The sequence below is a fragment of the Augochlora pura genome, chromosome 6, assembly GCF_028453695.1.
Source record: "Augochlora pura isolate Apur16 chromosome 6, APUR_v2.2.1, whole genome shotgun sequence".
NCBI classification, from domain to species: Eukaryota; Metazoa; Arthropoda; class Insecta; order Hymenoptera; family Halictidae; genus Augochlora; species Augochlora pura.
This window is the reverse complement of record NC_135777.1, coordinates 24,203,201-24,231,112: the sequence shown is the minus strand read 5'-3', so window position 1 is coordinate 24,231,112 and position 27,912 is coordinate 24,203,201. Positions and strand designations below refer to the sequence as shown.

Below are 27,912 nucleotides of genomic sequence, written 5' to 3'. Positions count from 1 at the left end.
TTAATTTCCTGTTCAAAATAAATAACGTATGGTTCGTCTTCTTTATTCAAAACTGTCGCTATTCTTTAACATTGCATAGAAAAGAAAATATTTCCGTATAAAAAGAAAAGTTATCATCTAATAATTGTTCTCATACCTATTCTGTGTACACTGAAGGTACGTACATCTTCTTCTAAAATTTTCCAGCAGAAAGAAAATAAAGAATTTTGATGTTTATTGAACTATTTCTTAGAAATATGTAAATGTTGCGACGTTTCCATTATGCTTGCAACATCGACACTGTAAGATACGCGTTTTGTGTGAAATGAGGTATATAATTATATATACACATAAAACTGTATTTCGTAATATTAATATAATAATAGTAATAATAATTAATAATAATAATCCCAATAATGATGTTCTACCCAGATAATAAATACTATAGATACAGTGTGAGTGTGGTGTGTGAGTAAATTAACCAATAACTTTATAAGGGGGAGGATTAGGGATTGCTATGTACAAGTCATATTTGTACTATGCGACTGACGCAACTAGCCACCATTGGCTTCCATTCAGACGCGCCCTGTATTCGTATCTCTTGTCTTTTTATTTTTTTCCTCATATATTTTTTCGCTTCGTTCACTTGCTCATTTTGCTTGTATATTTTAAATTATTTTTCCTAAATTGCAGGGAACAAAACTGTGCTCTTCTCTCATTCTCTTTTCTCTCTCGCTCCCTTCGTTCATTCTCAATAATCTAATACATCGGCGATGTTTCACTTCATAAATTATTTAAAAACAATATTTTACACTATTCATGTATGTATAATATATAGAGGTCACCTAATTCGAATAAAATTTGTCAAACAGCATCGAAAAATTGCGCTAACGGGTCCAGGAAACATAATAACAGTGACCCAGTGCCGCGCGAGCATAATACAATATAATATTATATAATTGTCATACTTATCTCACACCAGGGGCTTGTACGAGGCAATATACTTGTAAAAAAGAAGTGTCGCCTCCCTTTCTGTTCTTTCTTTTTTTTCATTTATATCATCTCTATAAAATTAAAAAACAACGTAATATCATTTATATTACTTCGTCGTTATTAATAATAAAAGCTTTGTACAAAATTCAATTTACAATTAAAAACGTTTTGGTTACGTAATTTTCTAGAGATTCTGATTCGTAATTGAACTATCTATTGATAGAGAGACAATCGAAAGTTGGCTTCTTCAAACGCACTCTCTCTCTCTCTCTCGCTCTCTCTCTTTCTCTCTTCCGTTTCCCCTTCGCTTCCGCTTATACAGACAGTCACTCGTTTTCTTCCACACATCGTCTTTCGTTCTCACTTATTCCCTTTTTACTGACATTTTCTCGAGTTTTCATTCGTTCTTTCAATCTTTCTTATTCATCTATTATCGCATGCAATTCTCACTTTCATTCTTCAGACTCCATTTGGTATGCGGTAATGCATGGTCGTTAATTAGTAGTGTCTTCGTGTTTACTTTTTATTTGTCACGATTACTGCTTAAACACAAAGTACAATCTACTTTATTTCTCGGTTTATCCGCCTGTCAACAATTATACGGATAGAAGAACAGTGTTATATATATATATTATTTATATATATATATATATATATATATATATATAAAAAAGAAAAAGAAAGAAAAGGAATTACGTCAAAATCGAGCTTACGGTAAGTATTATCGCAACGTGACTTGATCTCACCGTGTCGTGTGAATTTGAGGAGTAAAAAGAAGCCGAGCAAGGAAAAAGATCTCGGTGTTCATAGTGTCGTGGGATCATCGACGATTGGCCGAAGGATCATTCTATCCCAATTATTCGAGGAATCTCAGAGTCATTAACAGTTGAAGACGGATCTAGGAAACCAGTTGCTCTCGTAAAGCCCCAAGTGATGGTACGGTTAAGGAGTGCGTGAGAGAGGTGCACATACTGCACTACGAAGGGAGAGGGTGTGGGTCAGACGAGAGCTGCCGCTGCATGGTAGAGCTGCATGAGCGCTTGTATGTGCACTGGCAAGCAGGATAGTCGATCCTTCGTGTTCGCGTCTACAGCGAGCCACGATAATGCATTGTATCCTTCCAACACGTATCTGAAAGTCATAAAACATAGTTGAACGTTACATTCCATTTTAATAAAATTTGATACATTAAAAAATATATATTTACATACAACCGATTGTACATAATCAAACTTAGATCACTGGTATCTTCAAGTGTAAATATGAAAAATATATAAACCTGAGCACATCGGTGGTATACTGCGAGTCTAACGGATGAGCAGTAAGTGCAGTTTGCTGTTGTAAGAGATCATCACTATTCTGCTGTATTGCTGGACTATGCAAATGTAAGGCATTCTTCAAGAACACTGGACAAACGCCTTCGAGATGGGGGCAAGCTGACCAAAACCATGGTGGCATACGTCCGGTTGGCGCAGTAGATACTAAGTAACCAAGAGCAAGTGGTTGCTGCAATAGCGTACCTACTTCTTCAGCTTGCTCAGCAACTGCCACCTATTGATCAACAATTTCAATAGTAGCATCATTCGTGTAATTATTATAATCAAAACAAGTGTTTAGTAAATGTAACAACCGCAAAGAATGTTTCAATATTACATCGAACATTTTCTTTTCCAATAGAATTCGGTATTACTGAGTATCTACTTACTCTTGGTGTGTTACTGCACGGGAATGGGCTTCCGGGGCCATCGTGATTGCCTAAACCCGAACCACCACCATCTCCACCCAAGGGAGATCCTTCAGGACGATGGGGACTGGCGCCAGGACTTTGTCCACCACCGGCGCCAGCTTCTGGCCATACGTTGAAGATATCGTTGAAATCTCCCATACCTTCCATACCTTCTGGCATGTCATCATTCAAAGCCGAAAATAATTCATCGTCTCCTAAATCTGGTCCATTAATATGTTGTTCTTGAAATGCAGTCTGTGACGACTGTAGAAAAAGAATATTAATCCTTAGGCATTATCCTTTATCGTATCAAGTCAGAGTTACTTGTGTCATCAATTTACCTGAGTAGTGGCAGACGTAGGAAAGACGAGAATGTGAGTACATGTGACATCTTGTGGTGTAGATAATTGGCAGTTTACCGACGCCTGACTAAATCTTTCATCAGGTGTGAACTGATCAGCCATCAGTCTCAAAGTTGAATCTGGCTCGAGAGAAACTAAACACGCGCTGAGAACGCAAGGTGCTGCCGACGGGTAAAGCAAACTGCACTGGCCACATATCTCTTTTAAGTGCTTCGATGCCTTCAGGAGCGCTTTTCTAGATAGCAACCAGCTCCATCCCTTCAATTCGCCGTGACCAATACGTCCCACGCGGCCCACCACTAATCTCCAGGGTTGTACCTGTAAAAAAGCGTAATAAATATATTTTGACTTGGGAGCACCAACCGTTATCTCACGAATTCTAAATACACTTACGCCCTGAGACATCACACCCAGAATGAAATCCATTAACTTCTGTAGTCCAATTCGTCGGGCCGATGCTCGCTTTCTTCTCTTTCGATTGGGTATGTCGATGTTGATGGTGGCCGTCTCAAATATCTCACCCCGGTCGTCAGTCGCGACTGCGAGAAGCCATGACTGGTCCTCGCTGAGACAGTAGCTCAGGTAAAGTACTGCGCATTCCTCTGGTCCAGCGATGCCGAATGACTCAGGTGCCTCGCTCTTTGCCCGTAGAGGAGCCAGGACATAGGCCGGCGCGTACAACCGGTACGGTGCTCTGTTTCGTTCCTGATGTAGAATTTCAAGAGTATTACTAGAAGTCTGAGCCTGAAAACGACCGAGTTACAGCTCACATATAGTTTGCTATTCTCGGTTTACGAAATGGCACAAGCAACCGGGTGATTTCATTCAAAGATCCGTTTGCAGGACAAAAGTAAAAGCGGGGGTCTTACATCTTTACTCTTAAGGAAAAGATCTGCAGCGGCAGCAGTACCAAAGCCAGTGAGACTTTTTACCGTAGAGTTATGGTTTAACAATCGACGGCCCTGCAGAAACACGTTTAATGCTAAAGCTCGCATCTCATCTTGTATTTTCCGCCTTTCTCTAGCTCGGCCTAATTCCATTATACTTTCCAAGGATATTAACTGTGAATGAACAAGCACCATACGATTAGAACACGAGCCTGGCCGAAAATAGCATGACAATGAACATGAAGTCTTACCTGAACGTTTATGTTTGATCTAATATTTTCAGGCATGCTATTCACCGCTGCGGAATATGCACGTAATAAAGCTAAAATTGCGAGTCTTCGACGGTCAGGATCCTCGGGGCCTCCTAGCGAGAAAGGTTCAACCAAATAAACCACCACAGCCGGAGGTTCTACTTCCTCTTCATCTGGACCCGCGGAGTTGTTAGTGGGTATCGTGGCAGTTTGAGAAGTTGGTGTTGTATTACCGGTGTTAGAATTCGAATTTGTTGCCGTATTCGACGATGGAGTTTCGCTTCTAGGATTTTCTCCTTCTAAAACATTGATTTGAAAATTATTTGTTGCACGATAATAGGACACATCCCTCTATAATCAAACTTGTACGATTGGAGGTAATGATATAGTAAGGTAGTAAGGCGAGCGGGACCGTGAAGACGAAATTGAAATTAACGAACAAAAGAAAGGCTACCACAAAGAAGTAATATAACAATAAAGTATTTAAAGCAATCATCTCTATTAAATTATTTTTTTTTTCAGACCAGTTTCAAAGCATTTGGAATAGCAAAAATTGCCCTGGAACGTATGTTTGTGGTACTGCTACGTTTACTACTTCATTATAAAGGCTGTTTAGTAATAAGTGAAAGAAAATTTGAGGTAAAATTCTCATTTACTTTCTTGAGTTTCGTTTTATATTGTCATAGAGAATCGTCGCCAAATTGTTCTTCCACCTTTTGCTCAACACCATGTATATTTACCTTCAAGTGTACATTTAATATAAAGACCTACCAACGGATTCGGGTTTATTTGTCATTACGTCAGGTGTCGCTGGCATGGTCTCAGTAACAGGAATAGTTGTTTGTTGCTGCTGTTGCTGCTTATTGGCCGGCTGAGAATCCCCATGATCTAACAAACTTCGATCTTGTATAACCTGCGTTAAATACGGTGCTAATCGGTGGTTACAGACTTGAGCGTACAGCCGCAACAGTTCTCCCAATTGATTCTCGCCTAATAACTTAAACCAGTCGTCTATCTGTTGTTTGGCTTGCTTTTGCACAGATGATTTACCAACTCGAAGAATGCCATCACGAAGTGCCTTTGAAATGGGCGTATGCCTTCCCAATCGACAGATCTGTAAAGGTGTATCGTTGTATACATCAGGCAATGGGTTCTGCTATGGCATGAAATACTTACTTCATAAGTGGTTGATAGTTCACGGAAGAATGATTTCACTTTATTGACAACACAATCGCTATCTGGCGCTACAACCACATAAGCGACGTCCCTAGGTCCAGCATACGGTTCCAGAAGTAGTTTCTCCCAGTAACTCAGGGCATAAGGTGATAAAGACAGCCAATCCCGATCGTGACCAACAACCAACGCAGGTATTGGTTGTGGTTCACAGCGATCGTCGGTGCCCCGACCAGCTAAGCGATGGAACTGCCTCCATGTAAGAGGGCCAGCGACGGTGTACGGTGCCTCCCACATGCGTGTAGTACATTTCTTTTGTACCGCGTCTTGCAGGAGCGGTTGCAGTGCCCTCATCATCCTAACAATATCACCGCTACACTGAGGACCCTTTGCTCTGAGGAATACCCATCGATGCACACCGTTCACGCGATTAGTCCTTTCGTTGTGCGTACCGTCGATTTTACCCTGATCGAGAGCCGTCAGCGACACTTCGTTCCCGTCATTAAACTCTAACATGTTCACTGTAGGCGCGAGCATCGAGTAGCTTTTCATTGTCGCGTAAATTCTAGACGCTCTGTACAGACTACTCGCGGAGCTCTGCACGATCAAACACTGTTCCCGCAGCAACTCCAACACGTTCGGTGGTATCACATCTAAGCCCTCGGATGGTTTTCCGCCTCCGCATGCCACAGCTACCAAAGACACTTTTTTCTTTTCCGCGGGATCTTCGGCAATACCGGTGATCTCCATCTCGTCCTCGTAAAACAAACCCGCTCGATGAGCCAATCGTCGGTTCACTACCGCGCTAAACCCGCAACTACACCTAATCTGATCATCGTCTTGGAAAAGAGCCCCACCTGACCAAGAGTGCGTCAGGTAAACACCTGCATCGGCACCTTTGATATTGCCAACTACCTTCGGACCTGCGTTACACACGCAGAGACTGCAACTGTCGAAGTTGTGATCGCGGAAGATGTTCAGAGCAGTATCGCCTAATAAGATGTTCACTATAAGAGAGTTCGATTCTGGAGCGCGCGCAGGTCCCGGTGTGTCCGCTTCAATACTATTCAGGTTTTTGTTGAGATATGAAGACGTGGTAGATGTTGCTGGGCTTGGCTGATCATACGGTGGCGGTGGCGGTCTGCCAGAAATAGTTGCCGAACGATAAGGTGCTCCCAATGGTGCTGGGCTCGGCGGACAAGGTTGCTGTTGAACCGATCCGGGTCTAGTGGGTGGAAGTGGTTTGTCTGTGTTGTTGGGTGCTGGATTGCACTGCCAGGAAGGTCTGTATATGCAGTGCGATGGCAGTGTGACAGGTGGTAAAGATTGGCTGGGCAAATTCGTAAGAGGAGCATACTTGGAAGAACCAACCATCTTACAGATTTGTGTAGGCTTGAACACATAGGACCAATCGTCGATTGGTTCTTCTTGAGGGGATCCCATGTTTGGATAGATATCAGGGAGATGCCTGAGTGGTCGTTGAGGTACAGAAAGCTCTGTCTGGTCCATTAAAGGGTCGCTCAGCTGACAAGGTGAAGCGACTGGATTATGTTCTAGGGATGGTGGTGTTGGAAACATTTTGGAAAGTTCTTCTGGTCGTAAAACACCTACTCCACGATTATTATGTCTGTTATTAGTGTCCACCCTGGTTTCATCGTGTAGTCCACCGGATCTGTTCGATTCCGGCGGTGTTTGCACTTGAAGTTGATTTAAATTCTGTTTGTAAAAAGAAACTTGATGTGATCCATTCTATCGGTAGAAAATAATCATTAAAACTTAAAGGCGGTGTACGTACGGTTTCATCGCTAGATGTATCAGGATCGGAGTTGTCAAAGATTTGATCTAAATCTTTGTAGGATGCTTGAAGACCTTCACTGGTAAACAAAGATCCTGGTTTGGTAGGGTCATCTCTTTGTCGTCTAAGTCCGTCGACACCCGTACCGTTTTCTTCGCCTGTGGCATCGAACTCGTAAGGATCTGTTCTTCTTCCGATGCAATCCCCCTATATTGAGAATCAAACGTGGTTCACGTACAAAACACATTGATCGATATGGACATCACGAGGAAGAAAAAGGATAACTTACAACATTCACATTTGGTTCCTGCTTTATTTCTAATTTTGGAGTCTGTGACTGAGAAACCTGGGAATTCATTGGTGGATACAAAGTATTGCTCCGCACATTGACTGGACTACTATTAGATTCCTTAAAACGTTTCACAGGATGATTGAGCCATGCTTCTTGCATCGAGTAATCATAGAGCCAAGGTAATGACTGTTCATTTTCTAAATACATATCCTCACATTCTCTGGAGACTAAGACTGGTCGTTTTAAAGTTGGCCCAGGAGCTGGACTATGCACTTGATTATTGCATGCGGAGGAGGTTGACTTCGGACCTTGAGAAGGGGTTAACGGTGGGGCAGTGTTTGTATGACTGGGTGGTGGTTGAGGACTTAGAGTGGGCATTGTAGGCTCAGCTGGTGGAACGGACGCTGGCTCGGAATGTGGAGTTGGAAGAGGTGAAGGTGCTGGGGAACCTGGTGAGCCAACAGATGGAACTGGTAGACAATCTCCTCCTGTCGGTGGTCCCCTTGAATAAGAGGGAGGTCCACCTGGTGGTGTACTCGGTGCCTCTGTTCTATTCAATATAGACCTAAATATAAACATAAAATTATTCATTCGACTCCATCGTTAAAGTGTTGCAATTATCATTCTACTAGATAGTATGGATGAAGACATCTTTGCATCAAACATCTGTCTATCTAAACATATCGTTGTTGGACTGTTTGTCTATTAATCTATGTGTGTCTTTAGCCATCTTCCTAAGTACAATGATTTTAATAATTTAATTAATAATATCGACACTGATAAGCTGAAAAATGCTAAATAAAAACAAGATGAGGATAAGAAGCATAATAAATATATATGTCTTTATTTTAATTAATTATACACGTTCATGCTAGATTCTACTATAATACCAACGATCCATGCAAAGTATACCCTCAAAAGCATAGAACATTAAGATTGAAAAGAAGAAAATATATATGGCTACTAGTCGTTATAAAATCTGTTATTTTGTGATACTGTTAATTGTTAAAACTATAAATACGATAATGACGTTTCTCCCATTCAAATTTATAATTTTCAGATCGCTGCATGAATAATTGTTCACCAGATATGTACATATAAACATACAACAGTACATTGATAAATACATATACGCAATGGATACCACCTTTCCAAGTACATATATAAAACATATTGACCACGCTTCTTGAACAGCAGAAAAGAAATGGACCGTGTATCATCATTCTCTTCTATATAATTTGTTAATGATCTCAGACCTAATCCACACCACCCTTCCCTTCTCCAAGAATGAAATAACAAAGAAGAATGAAGAAAACTACGCAATGATGTTTGATTAATGCGATATACGTGCATTTGATTTAGTTATTATTATATCAGATAAATAGCGCAACTTTAAAAAGCGATGTGAATTAAAGGATGACGTTATGGCATCATAACGATCACATGAAGTTGGCATTATTGCGGTGATTTATTAAGATATGAGAGAAATGGTTCTTCAGTTGATATCGGGGCAGAGATTACCCACCTGGGGGCATTAGCAGGGACAGAGGGACAAGCATCCCACTGGGTGGTAGAGCGTCGATGAAATGGTACGACCCTCCGTCCACCTTTATCTACTCTCTCCCTCTGAACCTGAGAGGAGGCCAGGCTCTTCCAACCCCCGGGGGTCGTATACCTGCAACCGATGCATTTAACATCTTGTTTTCTCCTATATCTATCTGTTTTTTAAATTTATATTATACCAAGGTATAGGATCATATAGCAAAAAATTCCTCGTCATCTGTAATCGCTAATCAATTGATCTATTCTCGCAACTTTGCTTGTGCTTGTAATCTATTGTCCTCACTAAAGTTTTCTGATAACTTCGCGCGAATGCTTTTATCGTAATGGCTATCAATATCATGCCTCTACTATTATTCGACCATGGACTTACCATGTATTTTCTACAATAAACATGACATATCCTTTCCTAATGGAAATATATATAAAATAAGATAGTTCCATTGCATAAAACAAAGACTAATTTTAAATAAACAATCGCATTTGAGCCATCCTTAAACAAACAATGGGAAACTAAGTTCACATGCACATGTTGCGACAGCCACTTAAATAAATTACTACTTATTTACTGGAATAATTGAGACCTACGTTTCGTATAACTGTGCTATAACATGCAAACAAAACCAATAATAATTGTGAATAATACTATCTTAAACGTTATCAGATAAACATAGAATGCAGTCGAAAGAAATAATTTACTGCTACAATGAATACATGTGCAAAAGAAATAATACTTTGAAAAAAAAAAAAAAATAATAAACCAATACATTCTTTGCATAGTACTATAACAAATTGGGTCAACCTGACGGTATCATTCTCAGTACTATTACTGCATTGTTTTCTCATTGTCAGGTGCATTTCAATGCTTTCCTTACATCAAGGTTATACATGAATTCATACATGATGATATAATATAAAATTACAATGCAGTAACAGTTTGTGGACCATGTTCCAACAAACTACTCACTTTGAACAGGTACAGGAAGACTTTTGTGTTGCATCAATGAAGCTCCAGGTTCCTTGTTCGGTGGAAGATTCTGTTTTGGAAGCAGAGATCGGTGAACTCGAAGTACATTCTGCCCATACGCGCTCCGGCAGTTCCGTAGCTGCTCGTAATTCCTGCTGACCTAGGAGCGGATGTTCGCAGCTGGTAGGACTGCTCGGCGGAGAAAGCGGAGTTTCGGGTGGAGTGTCGTCCATATCAGTGACCAGAACATAACAGGAAGGATATCGCATGCGAACACCACCAACAAGTACATCTACCAACGGTGGAAGTCCTGCTTCGATATTGCTGCCATTGATTGGATAGAAGTGTTTCCATTCTTCAAGAAGTTGACTATCAGTTCGCCCCACTGGACCAGTTAAAGTACCTGCTAGCCCGTACGGAGCTAGAATCACTGCAGAGGAAAATAGATACTTGGTAAATCGCTGTTGCAATCGCATTCGATTTGGTGAAAGAACACAATCACCGTAGTGACAAATTCGGACACACCCGTGTAATATGCTTCTCTGTACACTTCTCTAGAACTAGTATATTCGGGATTTACATACATGAAGCATCTTTAAACATTTGGTCAACGAATTGGTAAAAAGGAATGTTCTACGCAACTTTCAGGAATTACTGTTCGATACTATGTAACGTCGAATAATAAAATAATGAAAAGAACTCTCGAAAGTAACGTTGCTTTTCGGTTTATAAGTGTATGCGATCTCTCATCTTGTTAACCCCGGTGTATACGAAACAAGATAATTGTATTCGTAAAACATTTTTAAAGTTGAGTCGGAAGCATATATCGTATCAGTGATGACTTGATAGAAATGTCATCAAAATCTTTAGAAGCTATTAAAATTCGATGTAAATGCTTCCATAGCATCATTTATCGCATCGTTCTTATGCATCACGATTCGTTTGCACGAATAAACCGAAATGTATACGATGTTGTGTTTCAGTTTTCGTCATTTCTCGGTGTTAAGTGAACATTCCGAATGGCTACCTTTAACCCCAGATTGGGAGGTTTGGGTACGTTGCAAGCAAGCTCTGGTGAGATGTCGTACAGCAGGATGCTGCCTAACATCCACACTAGCGCATACAGTGCTCTCTCCATGGACGAAGAATGCAAACGAGAACGACAGGTGACAACTGCAAAATAAAAAAGTAACTCGCTTAGAACGAAGCGCAAACAACAGTATGGAACGAATGAAGAGAGGAGAGAAGAGAAGAGAAGAATAATAATAATAGAAAATAGAAGAAAAGCAATGTCAAGTCCTTACCTACTACATCGGTGTTTCTCGAAGCCATCGTAAGGTTGTACGAACCACTTTCCTAAGCGAATAAAATCACGTGACAGTAAGCACCGTTCGATCAAGTTATGCAGAGCCTTGAAAAGTAGTGACCGGCACTCATACGATAATCCGCTTTCCCAAGAGCCCTGTTCACTTTCTGCAATTACAATCAAATGATTAATTATTATTCGTTCGGGGGTAACGGGGGTAACGCGGGTTTCGGGGTTATCGGCGTGCGCTAGATTCTCTCGCGTGCCAAATTTTATTCGTTCCTTCAATTATACTTTTGTTTCACCTAGGTATTCTTTTCTGGCGGCAGAACAGCATAGGTTTTCTGATAGTTTCCCGCGATCTACTTCCTCGGGCGAATCGAGGCGATGCTCGGTCTCGTGAAAGTAACGCGATTTGCGTGCGACACGACCGCGGCGGCCGGTGAAAAAATTGCTTCTTTTCTCTTTCGGGAAATCAATCGCGATTTTCCTGCCCTTTCTCTCTCTCTCTCTCTCTCGCGCGCGCACACACACACACAGGCACACAAACCTCCCCCAGCCGCCGCCCTGTCGCAACGTTCGACACGTTGGTTAACGGTTTACCATTTGGTTCCGCGATCAGTGCATTCCTCGTGGTGCACAATAAAGGATCTCCGCGTTGCGATGCACCGAGTTGCAGAGTGCAAGTATACGGTTCAGCGACCCCGTGCAGAGAGAAACACGGTTTCGCTGGCGTTACCGCTTTGCACACCTTTCCACGAAACGAAACCATTTTTTTAGCTGTCCTAAGCTTACGAACAGAGCCGTTGTTTCCGGAGTAGTAATTCGTGATAGAAAATTGCAAGGCTCTCCGGTAATCAGCGGGGCAATGTATTGGCCCTTTGCAGTAGTCGCTGGACGATATTATGCGCACGATTGCGACGGAAATTGGCAGGCGAAAAAGACAGAAAAAAGCGAAGTTAATTCGGGAATTTCAACTTTTCATTCTCCACGTGCGCTTCGTAATTAAATTAATGAAAGTAAGAGAAACTGCAGTTACGAACAAAAATCTTTCGGTTGTAGTACGCTGTGATCTTACGATCGTTCTACGCGTGGGAACAATAGGGAAATGATTTTTCGCGATATTAATGAAAATGGCAAAAGTCGTTCGATTCCGTGTTAAGGTATTATCTTAATTTGTGATCGCTTGTACCGATTCAACCGCTTCGTCTATCGCAGCCAATTCAAAACAAAACCACTATAATATACTACTTTCCTATGAGTGTTCGCAAACGATGTCATGCGAGCATTGTCTGCGTGACACCGGTCGTTAACCGGTACGCTCGATAAAGTCACGTGCCAGGGGCTGCCGGAAACATCGCGTAAAGATTTTCTCTCGAGAAGAGCAATTGATTTCTTTGGATCGCTCGGCGAAGAAGAGAAAGGAGAACAAAGTAGAAATATGCTCCGGTGCAGTTGTCGTGCAACGTGTAATTGCACGCTGTCCGAGGAATGTTAGTATTTTACTCGAGACACCTCCCGCTTGCGACTGTACTTTGTGCGAGCGGCTATTAATTATAACTGGTCTGAATTTGTTCTAATCGAAGAGGCCGCAATTACGTTATCAATTATGGGCAGTGAGTTACGAAGCTAGGGCGGTCGGCGATCGGTCGAGTAGCGTAGCCAAGACGCGACGGGGCGGGTTGCATTGCGGGGTGTTGGACGTAAGCGGAACGCACTTGGGTGTTCGATTATCGTGCAACGGCAATTGCCACGGACAAGAGTCGTCATCCAACTAGAAATTGTCCATCGTAATGCAACTTGGCAGACGTACAAACGATCGAAAAATATTCGTCATTTATCTTTTTACAGCTACTTGTTTTCATGTACGAAGAGGGAGAATAGCTTCGAAAGTTGGATTTTAGATGCTCCATAAAATGACTTAACCCTTTCAAATCTAAATTGTTCACATTAACGTAACAAAGGTTACAAGAAGATTATACGCAAGTTTGAAAAAAAACTAACAAATTTAAACAAATAAATTGAACAGAGAATTTACTTCGATAAGCTGAAAATAGAAATAGTAGGACAAGGTATTTTCTAGTGTTTGTGGTTTAAAATGAAATTAGCTGGATAAACGGAATAAATCGGTACGCGATTCGGACGTACAAAACTCGTCCTCGACACTCCCTTTTCAATAAATTATGGGGCTATCGCGCGATGGCTGCGAGAAGGAAGATAGAAGGATAACATTTCGTCCTGGGCCCGCTAAGACTGTTAAACGAGTAGGTACCGCGTTTTGGACCCAGGTTATCGTGCGAACGGTTTATACAGGGTATCTCGGAGCCGCGAGGGCGGAACTCGAAGTAACTTTATTATGGCTCGTGTATGCAGCGAGTGTTTTGGGACAGCCTGTATACAACGCGTATGGATCGGTGACGGATAAAATAGCAACGGGAAAAGTAGCCACCTGTCGGCGGACGTGGGAAGCAGCCCGGAAAAGTTGACACCAAAGTTCGCTATCCCAACGAACGAACGAACGAACGAACGATGGAACGACGGAACGACCCCGAACAAAGATGTCCAGATCACCCCTAGCTGGACGTATACCGTGCATAACAGAATCTAGCGAGCCGACGAAAGGGGTAGCTATCTCGGTGCGATCGTCGCGCAGAGTACCTACGGGAAAAGTGGAGAAGAGGAGAAGAGAATCGCGACACGGTAGCGCGGTACGGTTGGATGGTGGCTTTACTCACCGCACGCAATCAGTTCCGGCGACACGATACCGGAGAGATCAGGTTCCTCGCCGTACCAGAAAATCCAGAGTTCCTTAGCGGCGGTGAGGGAGAGGGGTGGCGGTGCGGGCGAGGGTGCGATGCCCAGGTCGAAGATGCCAGCTCCGGTCGCAGAGGCGGTTGCCGGGCCGGATGTGGCCGGCGTCGCGGCGACCCGCCGCCACACGCAGAGAATGTCACCCGCGAGGCACCGCGAGAAGCTCGAGAGCACCGGGTCCTCGAGGGGAGTGCCACCGAAGCCGCCGGCCACTTCGCCCCACACGAGTTTCCTCCATTTGATGCCGCAGAGGTCCGTCTACCATATCAAACCATTCATATTACATCCAACTGAAATTTGCAGTTTTATCAAATCAGAAATTATGCTAACGAATGGAACAGGGCTTCTTTCTCTAATTCTAACTAACTTGTTTCTTAACTAAATTTCTCTCTCTCTCTCTCTCGCTCTCATGCTCTCTTTCTGTCTTTCCAAAATACGCAATCAACGATTTTTAAGACCTTTTGTGGAATTGGATATCTCTCCCGAATCTGTATTAGTCAAGAATAGGTGGAAAGATGTATACGAATTTTCTAAAGTTTTTGTTGAAACGTGTCTCCGATGGGCTAGCGATTACGAGTCAAGCTTTCTCCAAGATAGTACAAGTGTTTCGGAAACGAATATGACGTACCGATTTAGACGAGGTAATCATGAATATCCAATAAATGTGAAAGCATCGATCTCATTGAAATTACAGAATGACGTCAATGGCAACCGAGCATATACATTTTACAATGACGTGGGACTACGTACGCATCAACCGGCTATAGTCTCCGATAACGGGTAGAACGGTTGGGAACAAGTTAAATTTAATCATTAATTTTGGTTTTTGTACAAAAATGTACAAAAATTGCTTCATCAAAATCAAACGATACGAGGTAGTCAACTTTTTGACGCCGTCTATATAATTTAAACCCACGTCTAACGCGTTTAAAGTTAAATCTTGTAATTGATAAAAATGATAAAACTTAACTCGCGATAAAAACCGAATAGATTGAATAAAAATATCATAAATCTGTAACGTTCTATCGCAGCATCGCAGTCCTCATCGAACCGTTTCGAAGTGCCTACAACCTACGCTTATAGTTGTTTTCACGCTCGGCATATTGTTTACGATAGGGTATTCTACTGAAAAAATGCTTACTTTATTCGTACTACCGTATCCTAAACAATTAAGGTCGATACATGCTTGTTGCCAGACTGGGCGTACTCCAAGGTTACCCAAGTCCAAAATATTCTTTCATTTAGTTTACATTAGAGTGTTGACAGTATGCGCGCCGCTCTCGTGCCAGGCCACGCCGTCCGGCCAACGCTGTTGGAATATTTCGGCCTTGGACGGCCTTGGAGTGCAAGACCCTAGCAGCAGCCTGGCATGCAAAAGCGTGTTTCGACCCTTACGGTGCTCGAATCGATGCAACGCGTTTTGACCGGTCAAGGCGATCGAGGGTTAATCTCTGCTATTCCGCTTGTTTACAACACCGCTCTGTTTTCTTAACTGCCGTTGCCGTTGCTCGTCCACGGAATACGCATACAAATAGGAAACCTCGCGTGCACAATCCGCAGCCATTAAATACCCACGCACGTATAAACAATGCGATGCGACAATTATCGAGGAAAGTTGGATCATTACGATTCGTTAGCACTGGATTTATCGGGTCAATCATAATCTCCGTTCAAAATATTCCGACGCAAATGGAAATTTCAGTAGCCAAAAGGCTACGTTTTCTTTTATAGCGGATATCTCTTCTACGAAATATAATCTTCGGTGTCTGTTCTCCATCGAAACACTAGACAAACGTACGTAGAAATTTTGAAAACAGGAAACATCGAAAGCAGCTAACTTTCTCGTTTCAGGGAACTCTAGAAGCTACGGGAAAATTTTGAGAGCAGCACCCGAGACGCGGTTCTGATTTCTAGGAAATAAATCGATTCTCTCGATAACTGTGTTACCGGTGGGAACGACCAAAGCCATAGCCACCGACCAAACAAAATGTCATCGAGTTAACGAGGCCTCGGTTAAAGGCGGCGGCGGCGGTGCAGGACACGGTATCGAACATTCGTTGACCGTTGAGAAAGGTCGGTCCTTGAACTTTCGTCGCATTCCATTTCCATTTCTCACGCAACGCAACGAATCGTCGATTTAACCGTGACCAGTAAAATTTCCTCGCGCGGCTAAGGGATCTCGTTTCATCGGCGCGCGAACAAGCTGAACGCGGACGCGCGAAACGGAAAATCCCGAGAGCGCGCGGAAACAGTTTGTAATCTGGCCGTTGTCGCATCGAACTCGTCGAAACGCGTCAATGAACTTCACCCGATAAGACGGCTAAAGAGTAGGTGGAGGCATGGTGAAAACGGTGGCGCATACGCTCGATTCGCGATCCATTTGTACGACAAGGTCAGCGTCTTCTCCGTTAACGAGAGTACGTTCGACCAGATACGACGGGGGCATCCGTCTCCGTTGCACCTGATTCTAACGAATCCTCTCGACTACGTACCGCCGCGCCGCGCCGCATAGTGCACCGAGCAATACTGTAGCTTACTCTTTAAGTTAAAATCATTTTAATTTTCCATTGGTAAAGCTGTGTTCTCTTTCCATAATTTAAAAAAAATATTAGGGATTTTGGGATGAAAATGTATCCAAATTTTCGACGAATCATCCGAATAATCGTTGCAGGGGAATGCAAGCTCCCACGCTGTCTAGCAATGGCCGACGATACACCAGGGAAGTCACGGAGGTCTCGTTATTCGGTAGAAGATTCTATGAATCACGACGCCAGCGCGCAACCATCTACAATCTATGGGTATGGCGCCACAGCGACGACGACGGCGACAACGTCGCCTGTAGAGACCACAAGAGGGCAATAAAGGCACGCGCAATCGGCGGAATCGGCGCAATCGTGAAACGGTCCGCGCGCCACGCATAGCGCGTTCCTTGCCCAGTCGAACGCGTGCGTCTCCTTACGTCACATTGCCAGCTGATAGAACCGGAACCAATTCGAACGCGTGCGAAAACTCGACACCGCTCAACGCGGAACATGTGTATGTATACACAACAAATTCCACCCTTATCGGACGCCGATGCAACGCGAATCGCGAACCTTTTTTGCTCTTCTTGAACCGCGAACGTCGTTATTTAGCCGAACAAGAAAATGTTTTGTATATACGGGGATAGAATTTGCTGAAGATACAGTAAAGAACTAGAAGAGGGCTAGAATTTGATAATTTTTAACTCTTTGCGCTGGAGGCCATTTTTTAACTGCAAATCGGAAATAGTTTTTCTACCCAACACAATTCCCATTTTATGTCACTTATAAAATAGGCTTTTAACCATTTTTTATTTAAGTAAAGAAACTTTAACAATGCAAATATTATTTTCGAACGCGATGCAACAATTTTTAGTGGTGCCTCGGAGTCACCGCTCGAGTGCAAAGTAACTTTTTCCGTGAATGCAAGACTATTTATTCGAAAGAATGCAAAGACTGAATCTAGAATATAATTATATATTTATACGAAAAATAATATGGAATGCAAATGATAAATAAATAATCTGGCAACCAATTAGCCGAGTTAAGTAATCTGGTAAAGTATTAATTTTTTAATAAAGTTAGCAGTTAAATAATTATTTTACTATGACAAGGTTCGTGTAAACGATTGGTTCGGATAAAACGAAATAAAAAGAAGAAGAAATAAATAAATTGGCAAGGCAACGTCGAAAGGACTCTGATTCGGCAGACCCGTCCGCGTCGTCCATTGACCTACGGCTTGGCTTCCCCGTTAACGCGTCAATTTGAATTTAATTAGCATCGTTGGTGCTTTCCCTTTCAAACGATGAATGCAACGCGCCGAGGAATTCCATTTGTCACGCTTTCGAGCGCTTAACACTCTGACAGTTCGAAGTAAGTCTCGAGATAAGAAAGCCGCGAAGAAAATGTTCAGAATCGATAATTGGTATCGACCGATACCGCATATTACAGTACCCTCGAATACTTTAGCAGGGCACACCGTTTCTGGTGCTTTACGCTTGTATTCATTGCCAACGCGTCACACATTTAAATGCAGCCTTATATGTAACTCGGTCATGTTTTCTCTTCGGAAGAAAGTGAACAAAGAAAGCAATCGGTTACGAATCGAGCTTAAATCCTTGTACCAGGTAGTTGTAATAAATAATTCGTCTCGATCGTCCGTTAGGCGAGTCAAGAAATTATATAATGTCGGTGAGATTCTTTTTTTTTTTTTGCGGAGATTAAATTTAATTTAGCGTTTTCGATATTGTTAATCGATTGGTAACACGGAAACGTTGATCAACGTTTCGTCGAGCGAAAAATTATCCGTAGACATCGATAATCGAAAGGTTGACACCGATGGTTTGCCGATGTTTCGTCACCAGGTAAAGAATTTTCCAATCTTGCTCGTTGTCGTGCGGCCACACTCGCTAAGAAAAAAATATGTTTATGCAGTTTTGTGTAGAAATCGATGCGATTAGTGGGTAGCCGTTGATAAGAAGGTCTGACGAGACTGGATAGCCGGGGAAAAAATCGATTTCGAAAGCGCCGACGCCGGTGGCGCGGAGCGATGCCACGATACTCTCAACTAGGGTCGAAAATCGAGAAAGCCGCTGCTGTGTATTCGCGCGAAACTATCTCTACGAAATGTCGAAAGAATCGTGTTTATGCGCTGAAAGAGAGCCACGGAATCAGCAGGAGACTACCGATCCCGAGCGCGTTCGACGTGCGAGTATTAAGAAGATCGAATAGTAAACCGGTTCGTAACGTAACTTGTTTACGCCGTCTTACGAACGACGAACGTTCCTACGAAAGAACTTTTATTGAAAACGATGGACAAGGGTTGTCCAATTGTAGTGAATCTTTCGAAATTTGATTACACTTGCATGTCGCATGAGCAAAATAAGGTATTACAAAAAAGGTTCGAAATACCCTGGGCTTTTCACGTACTATCAAATTCGCCAGACAGTATGTATTTTGATATTACGTAAGTTTCGTTTGAGAAACGTTGCCTTCTACGAAGTTATTCCACCAAATGCGTAGCATAGAAACCGGCTAACTAAATTTATGATAAACGGAACAGAAATAATTGAATGCCGCCCCAAAAGCGGGCGCTTCGCGGTGCACCGTGCGACGCGCACGCCGGCTCGACACGCCGCGACGAAATAATCGGTGAGTGAAGGCGCCCATCGTAACGCTACGGGACTGTCAAGCTTGCTGATCAATACAAGCAAGGCGACGTGCAAGGCCGGCCGCGTGGATTGAACGCGGGGATCCCCTACATTCCCTCGTTTCATCCTGCCACGCGACGCGCCGCGCCGCACTCGTCGTCCGCTTCTTCCTACTCCTCTCCTTCTCCGGTTCTCCTGCTGGCTGACTATCCCATGTTCCGATTCTCTCCCGATACATTCTTCCTTCTTGGCGTCCTACTCGCCCGACTACACCTCGCTTGAATTATTTTCCTTGAGGACGCGGTTCACGGGAACGTCCCGCGAATTTCCTGTGTTTCGCGCGAGCATCATTCGGTTCGTTCATTGAAGAAACCATAGTTTACGGGTAATCAACGATAATTACAGATAAACCGCGGATTTTAGATATTTGGTAAAGGGTTCGTTTTAAGGTACGTCGATCCTTAAATATTCCAATGGATTGTAACACGTGCGGTATTTCTTTTTTTCTTTCGCGTAGACGATGAAACGGATTAGAAGCGAAAGTGGTGTTTTAAAATCGCGTTTAGAACCTTCCGCGTGATGTCGTTTCATTCCGAATTGTGCCAGGCGAACTACTGCGACACCCTGTAGATCGAGTAAGAATACGGTCGGCGTTGAATTCCACTGCAAGGGGTGTAGGCAACTCGTGGCACGGTCGGCGTTTGACCCACTCGCGCGGTCATAATACGTTTATTAACACATTCGCATCGGGAAACGAGAATTCTCGTTTTAAAAAGAAAAACATTGTCGTCGGGAAACGAGAATTCTCGTTTACCTATATGTTAGAATATCTTGACATTGCTAAAATGCCCCGATTTATATGAAAATTTAAGGAAAAATATCCCGATGCGAATGTGTTAAGAGGACATTACCGTTTGAACCCTCGGAAAATCAGCATATTTTTATTTGAATTTAGATCGCATCTGTACCACTCGATGAAAAATTTTCTTTCGTGGTTACCAATCCACGCGGGCAAACAAATTTTGGCACCACCAGCATTTTTACGGCTTTCAAAGTATTTTCAATTTTAAAAATGCTCAGACACCATCCGTCGTAAACTATACTTCTATAATTTTGTCGCGTATTGTTCGCGTTATGTTCGATATTTCTGAACACAGTCGGCACCAGTTGTCGAAGATACAAAATTGTTTGCAATTTTCATATCGAAAGTGGATCAAACAGTCGTTGCGCAATGAGATCAAAGATCCGAAACAGTGACGGGAGAACAATTGATTTTCAACGATACACGTACGCATGGTATGCACGTATATCTCTGTTTTCTGAATGGTAAACCGTAAACGTACGCTGCGCGCTGTACAGACAGTGAACCCGCTAAATGAGTCAGCATCGAGTCCAAAGACCCGGCTACTGCAAGGATACATTAAAATCACAGACTCTGTCGGTTGTGACCGATAAGAATTCATTAGCATCAGCATTATACATATGTATACACGTTGACCGACATACAGATAGTAAGTATTCCGACACTTATGCTTATTCATTCTCCGATGCGATTCGATTCTGCGAATCTCGAAGTCTAACCGTCTACGATCTACACGCTGTTCCAATGGATCCCTGGTGGAACATACGTATCGCAAATAAATTGCTCCTCGATAAATTCCGCCGCCACGAAGATATCGATCTTCTCGGTAATCGACTGTTCCCTGTGGTAATTGTATCGGATCATGTTATTATAATATCTAAAGTCGCAGTTAAAATGATCAACGTGTTTACTTTGAAATAACTAGAACCCTTGCGAATGGTATAAGTTCCGGCGAATATGCTACTTCGGTGAACGCGTGTCGGCATACGTGTACTCGGTAGTCGATGGTCGCGTAAGCAAATGTGTTTATCGACGACGAAACGTAAACATCTACCAGTCGATTTTCCCGCCTGTTTTAGCAACAGCAAAGTAGAAATTGTGGACACGTGCCAGAAATAGAAGCGAACAACTAGAAATACACATCTTTGTCGCGTATCAGCTGAAACAACTATCATCGATTTTGTATCTTTCTGAAAATCTGGTTTTAACGATATAGTCAATTACTTATCAAAGGATTGGAGTAGTCAACTACTTATCAACGTCTGGATTCGAATTTTTCATAGCCACGTTGCTAGATTTTTCTACAACAAAGGAAGCAAATTTCCTTTGAATTTCGATGAAACGAATAACATTCGTATTTAGTAGATCGCGCGCGAAATCTTCGTCGCTGAACTCTGATTCCTTTGTTACAGTGGAAACGGTTAGAACGGAGGTGTAGAAAAAATTCGGTTTGATGCAGAAAGGAGGGAAACGAATTTACGCTTACGCGGCGGTACGCCATCCGCTTTACATCGTTACTGGCTTCTACGCTAGAGAAGAAGAGGATGATTTCGGTTGGTAAGCCACGCGAACGCGATGCTCGCGCTGCTTCAACGATCGCCAACGATAAGGTGGCGGCAATCGCAGTCACAGAAATGGGAAGGCCGCGGATCGACGCTGCGTTCTCCAGTACACGTGCGCAAAAATTAGCTCGCGCCGTTTCTTCCGTTTTCATCCACAACGCCCCCCTCCCCTCCCTCGCGTTGTTCCACGCCTCTGTCTCGATCAATAATTCGATGTGCGTTTTGGGGACAATGCTCGGACTAATACGGGGATAAATGTTAATGCAGGTGAACTCGCCGTACCGCTGCGTTCCTAGACGGTGTTCAAAAAATGTTCCATTGCGCATACCACTCGTAGCGTAGATACATAATTATGCATATTATTCGATAGGAGTCATTAATTCAAGGATATCGTTAAATAATCGGCGTGTTTGAAAATCGTGAGTTGGCTACGCGGAGAATCGAAGCAACGGAGACTTCGAAAGAAAATCTAATAATGTTCCAACGTGCTACTTAATTTATTAAACTATTCAAAGAAGGAATACATTTTGATTTCATCTCTGTTACCGATTTCGACAATCGATTCATACGATGTTTATTTTGCATTAAAGTTTCCGCATAATCTAGTGGCAGCGCATGTATACCGTGCGCCAGAATCATTGGAATTGCAAAATAATGTTCCAGACGAATGTCACACGGTATTAGCATCGACGATGACACATTCTCATGACAATTATTTTGCTCGGTGATTACCTTAGAGAGCCCTGCGAAGGTCGCGACCGTGCAACGAAACCACCTTTCGCGGTGTACCGGCGGTATCGCTAATTGTATATCGGCGACAGGCCAAATTCGCAGCTAAACAACAGATTTCCGCGAATGTCACCGCCAAGTTAACTAATTAGCATCACAATGCGATCCCTTTGACACCGTAAAACATCCGTCCATTTTCTTGCGTTTCCACATTTTCTGTAATCCTTAACCTTTCAGCTCTGGACGACGACTATACGAGTAAAGTATAAAGGATAAACGTAACACCCAAGTATACCAAGTGATCGCATTTTTGAACAATTTTCAATGGAAAGAGGAGAAACGGGTCATCGTTTTGGTGTACGAACCATCTAGGTTCCATCCAAACTGTTCTCCTAGCAAATTGAGAACAGCATTAAAAATCAGGATAAGAGAGAAGTACGTCATTATTGAAATCTTGTTTCGAGCAAATCAACATGGACAAGTCCTGTTTTGTTAGAAGGTCCACGGTGGTCAAGGAACAGCAAGGGGTTAATTCTCGCGCGCTACGGTACTACCGCGCTACGTCGAGTTTGTCGCAAACTGATTTTTCCCGTTTGCAGGCAAGGTGATCGCGAGAAGAGGACCGTTTGTTCCGGTTATATCAGACGATCGTAAGTTGTAGCCGATTTCGTGAGCGAGATACGCGCGCACGTCGGCGTTGACCAAGAAACGAGTCACCAGCGGCTGGCTAGCGGCTAGCTTCGCCAGGATATTATGCTGAAACTGGTGCTCCGCGGTGGAGGAGACGGTGGTGGTGGTGGTAGTGGTAGTGGTGGTGGTGGCGGCGGCGGTGATGGAGGTGGAGGGAAACAGGAGAACCCGTAGGGGGGTTTCAGGCAGCCTGGCTAGGTGAAAGCCTTGCACCGCGAGGACGTGACGTGTAAAGAAGTGACTACAACAGAGTTTACGCACCGTTCCTTCGGTTTTAGCTCGGCACTTTTGCTCACCGGTGACCTCGGTACACCTTGCCTTCTTCTCCTCGGCGATCCTCGCTCGCCGTTTTTCCGTGCAGCCGCGCACCAAGGAAAACTCGAACGAGAACCGCCTCGGCCGAGGCTCGTTTCGCGATCCCACCGCTAAACGCTGCCATAGAAAATTAATTTCAAGCTTTCTTAACACGTTCGCCAACGTTCCGTCGTTTCTTTCCACGACCGTTTTTACGGTCGCGGCGTTCGATTGCTGCGCAACGTGCCTCCTTCATCGGACGTTTTACGTTCGATCGCTTTAACCCCCTTCTTAACGAACCTCGTAATACATGTAGCGTTAGATACGGTTCAAATCTGTTGGAATCGCTCCTGGGATTCCCCCGCGTGTACACCGTCGCCGATTCCGCTAACATGTACGCGAAATAGTTTTTCAACTGTGTTTAGACGTTTCTCCGAGACATTCTTCTAAAACCATATGCATCGGTCGAGGGACCAATACATTCACAATCTTCAACGCTTTTCAATTTGGCAAATCCTCGACTATTTTATCGCAAGGTTTTTATTTCTATTGGATGCATCGTATGTACATCTCTGATGGGCGAATAAAAGTGCATGGCTCAAAAATTAGGAAAAAGAACGTTTAAAATAATCGAAGAACTTGTGCGTTGCAATGTGTCGAGATTTCACAGCCCGTTGTTAATTTGCATCTAAACACTTTATAATCATTCATAAATATTATAATTAATTAAACCAGAAGATTCAAAGCAAAGATTTAAACAGTGCGATTGTCCAAAATTCGAGTTAGGAATTTTCACGGATGTTGAAAATTGTCAGGGTTCGGATTACGCTCCGATTGTTTCGTCAGCCTCGAGGCTATCCGCAAGCAGGTTCTTTTGTGACGAGAAAAATAACAGTACGCCGGAATCCCGTATAAATTCTAGAAGGCTACGTGACTGCGTGCACTTCAGTCATTCCATTCCATTCCGCCGTCGACGTAGCGTAGAAGGAAGTTCACGCTCCTCTTATTATTATTGCCCTAGCGCACCGTTCGTTCGTTCCTTGTTGCGATCCGTAATAGCGATTCTCCGACGACGGCCGGCGAGCGCCGCGTTTCGAAATTCGTGATTTCCGTTGCGCAAACCGTTCCAACGTTTCCCGCGTACGAGACGCGACGTATCGAGAGATTCCAGGAGATTTGCAGAGTTTTTTTTCAGAGATTTTTCGAGATATCGCCGAGGAAAGCGGCTTATAGCGCGAGAATTCGGCTCGTGGATTCGTCATCGCCTTCGGATTGGATTCACTGTCCAGGATGAGCACCGCTGCACCCCCGTGCATTGCTTCGGTCTAGCCGATGCAGCTACAGTTTTACTGGTCAATACCAACCGATTATCAATCTGCACCGTACAATTCCTCCGTTCGATTTCTAAAAATATTTTCAATTCTGCTCCGGTTACAAGTGCACCACTCTACACTTGGTCATTTTCAATCGATTATTCAGCGTACGCGCCCATTATACCACCTTCCTCGCCACGGAAAATAAAAGAATGAATATTTACAATATATTTTTCTGCACGGTTAAAATTTTACCGAACATGCAGCAAACATAAATTCGTGTTTCTTTTTAACTAATTATTCTTGACAGAACTCGTCGCCTGGCCTACTTTCAAATATAAGACAGCCGACCGTCGCTACAGATAGATATCACTGCACATAATACACAAATTGGTGGAGTAAAAACGCGATTGAAAGACGCCGACACGCAGAGATTTTTGCGAAGGTCGAAGGTGGCTCCAAACTGCGGATAACTGCGGCGGTCCCTAACCCCTGGGTCGTCCGAGGGAGCACTGTACTGTACGCGCTGCTGGGAAACTGTGCAACATTTCCGCCAATTAAAAAACCGGAGGAACGAGCATGAAAACCGTGGCTAGCAGCTCGCGGCTCGCAGCCGGATAGAATTCAAAGAAACGTCGAAATCGTTTCCCGGATCGGGCACACGCGTGAAACAGTAGGGGCCGGCGAACTGTTGTCGACGTAATCGAACTTTATCGGGGAAAGTCGTAGGTGTAGCCGAAACGAAAGAATACAGTTCTCCCTACGGATGATGGCCGCAGGCCTGACAGCCACCGAATTTACCACTAGGATTATCGAGCTCAGACCACAACATTTCGCAAAATCCGCGAGAGTCTTGACAATAAAATAATTTCACTGAAAAATCTAAATCTGGTCACGGGAATGCAAATCGCTGATAAAAACATAAAATCCAACCATTGTTTCCTCGATCGCCTTTTAAATTTGTTTGACGCAAAAAGATCAAATACATGGCACATGCAAGGACCATTTCGTACCACATACCGATATTGGAGTTTCGTTGAAATATACTCTGGTTAGCTTACTTTCGCTCCGGGATTCACGGTGAAATAGAAACGAAGCGAATTTGTCGAAATAAAATATTAAGTAACGCGATTCTCTTGGCTGGCGAGAAAAATCGGTCAGCGATTACGAGCCAGAAAAGGAGAATACCGTCGGAAGCTCGTTCGCTATGTTTTCAAGCGACTCGATTCGTGTGTACCATCAAAGTTAGAAGTCAGAAACACTAAAAGAGAGCGAGAGACAGGAGAGACGGTCTAGCGGCTTTACATACAATGCAGTATACTTCCAAAAGTGGTGGTCAAACGCTCGAGAAAACCACCACGCGTCACCGCTAAGCGACGGAAGCGTGAATACCCTTCCAAATATGCTGCTATAATTATTTACAGAAGGATCCTCCTTTCCGATTTCCACGAGATTCAAATACGTTTCGCAACTGGACATTTTGAAGAAATGTTTCATTTGAAAAAAACCGTGGCAACGTACGCGTCATTTATTTACGGTTTCTATAAACGTTTCACGGGTACCGTTGAACAACGAACCTCCGCGAACCGCGAACGAATTTTTTTCAAACAAAAAACGCTCGAGATACGGACCTAACCTATAAAGTTCGGAAATGTATAGTTTACGAGAAGGATTTTCGAAAAATTTCTACAACGCATAGGTTAGGCTGGGAAACGTTCTATGGCAAAATAGATCGTTCAACGTGTTTGGCTATAAAAATACCGGAGAGGAGGACTTTCTTCTCTAAACGATCACCATTGTTTACACTATCTTCGTAGACCTGTGAACCGCACGCGGAAAAGCCGTTTCGCCACAAATTCAAGAGACGAACATCGATTAGAATCGATGGTAAGATGCAGCGATCGAATGCAAACGGAGACGCTTGGTCCGCTCGTCACACGACGCGGTACATTCGAGCGGCACCGCTTGGCGGCAAGTGACAGAAGTTGACAGAGAAGCGTCTGCGGCCACCGCATACTCCGTATCCGTTGAATAAAAACTTGACCGAACCTCTCTAACGGCCAACGCGTTCTTACCCGACGATTGCTTTTATTTCCATAGCATCGTGCGTGTCGCCAAGTAGAAAACGCATATTCCGTGCACCGATAGATCGGTGTCGGTGTCGGTATCGGTATCGCTATCCGTAGGTATCGCGCATCGGCACTAGTCTCGTTCTGGGACCGGAGAGGACTTTCGAACAGTGGAAACAATGTCTGACACAGTTTTCGAAGCACGTCGACAGGCGAAAGGAATGTTACGAGAGGCGATCTTGTTATTTGTCGAGAGAGAAGGCGAGAGCGTCGCGTTTCAAAGGCTCGACGAGAGAGCGCGGATATCGGCGCGAGCACCGCAGGACTAGGACCCGCGTTCATAATCGAATGATATTCTCTGCGACAGATGCAACAGCTCTACCGGTTGTCGGCCCTGCTGCTGCTGCAACCTCTTTAACTCTTTGACGAGCAGAGAACTCAGGGCCGACGTGAATCAGGCATGACATTGGGTAGTATAGCAAACTTCAAATCCCACTGACGCGCTTTCCCCTACATAGTACGCGTACACGTACATGTCCGTATACATGTATGCAAATGTAGGCATATAGCATACATGCACGTATATATACGTATACGTGTATATAGATACGAATTTACGTAGCCATACGCGTATGTGTTTTATATACTACGCGTGTACATAAAGCACATACGCGTGTAGTAAATACATGTAGCAGTGGCAGAAGGGCGGAGTGGGGGGGGATGGGAGGGGAGTGCCGCGATACACAACACCGACGTCGACAACGAACGATCGAGTACTGCCCACGGGAATTCTCCGATATATAGGTTAACCCGGGCGACTTGTACTCGCGACGTAACGCCAAGCGGTACCGTTAAGCGGTCGTTAGACACCTGGTCCCTGTCCGTCGACGTCGACGTCGAAGCCCCGTTCGTTCGATGGTTGAAACACAGAGAAGATATGCGGGCCGACTCTTGGCAAGAGTGGGCTCACCGATCACTCACCAGTGCGAAGAAATTTGTGTGGCAGTCCTCCAGGCTAGCGCCGTTCGTTTGATGCGACGGATGCGTCATGGCTTCTCCATCGTACGCCGTACACTCATTAGCAACACTTCTCGCGGAGGCGCGCCTCTCTCAGCCCCGAA

At 43.7% G+C, this 27,912-nt stretch overlaps 1 protein-coding gene across 2 annotated transcripts; it reads right to left on the bottom strand.

The window, feature by feature from the left end:
* Positions 1–2: 2 nt before the first annotated feature.
* Positions 3–27,912, bottom strand: Skd (mediator complex subunit skuld). 2 transcript variants are annotated; one of them, XM_078182844.1, is made up of 17 exons: positions 27,773–27,912; positions 14,027–14,360; positions 11,290–11,458; positions 11,013–11,158; positions 9,986–10,415; positions 8,984–9,133; positions 7,456–8,023; positions 7,167–7,373; positions 5,375–7,087; positions 4,970–5,312; positions 4,199–4,497; positions 3,930–4,121; positions 3,454–3,765; positions 3,040–3,378; positions 2,678–2,962; positions 2,252–2,523; positions 3–2,103 (listed from the first exon to the last, which is right to left on the bottom strand). In XM_078182844.1, exons 1-17 carry the CDS (start codon positions 27,839–27,841, stop codon positions 1,971–1,973), a joined length of 5,961 nt encoding a protein of 1,986 aa, XP_078038970.1. In that variant the 5' UTR covers positions 27,842–27,912; the 3' UTR covers positions 3–1,970. The 2 variants fall into 2 exon arrangements, with proteins under 2 accessions (XP_078038970.1, XP_078038971.1); XM_078182845.1 differs by lacking the exon at positions 8,984–9,133.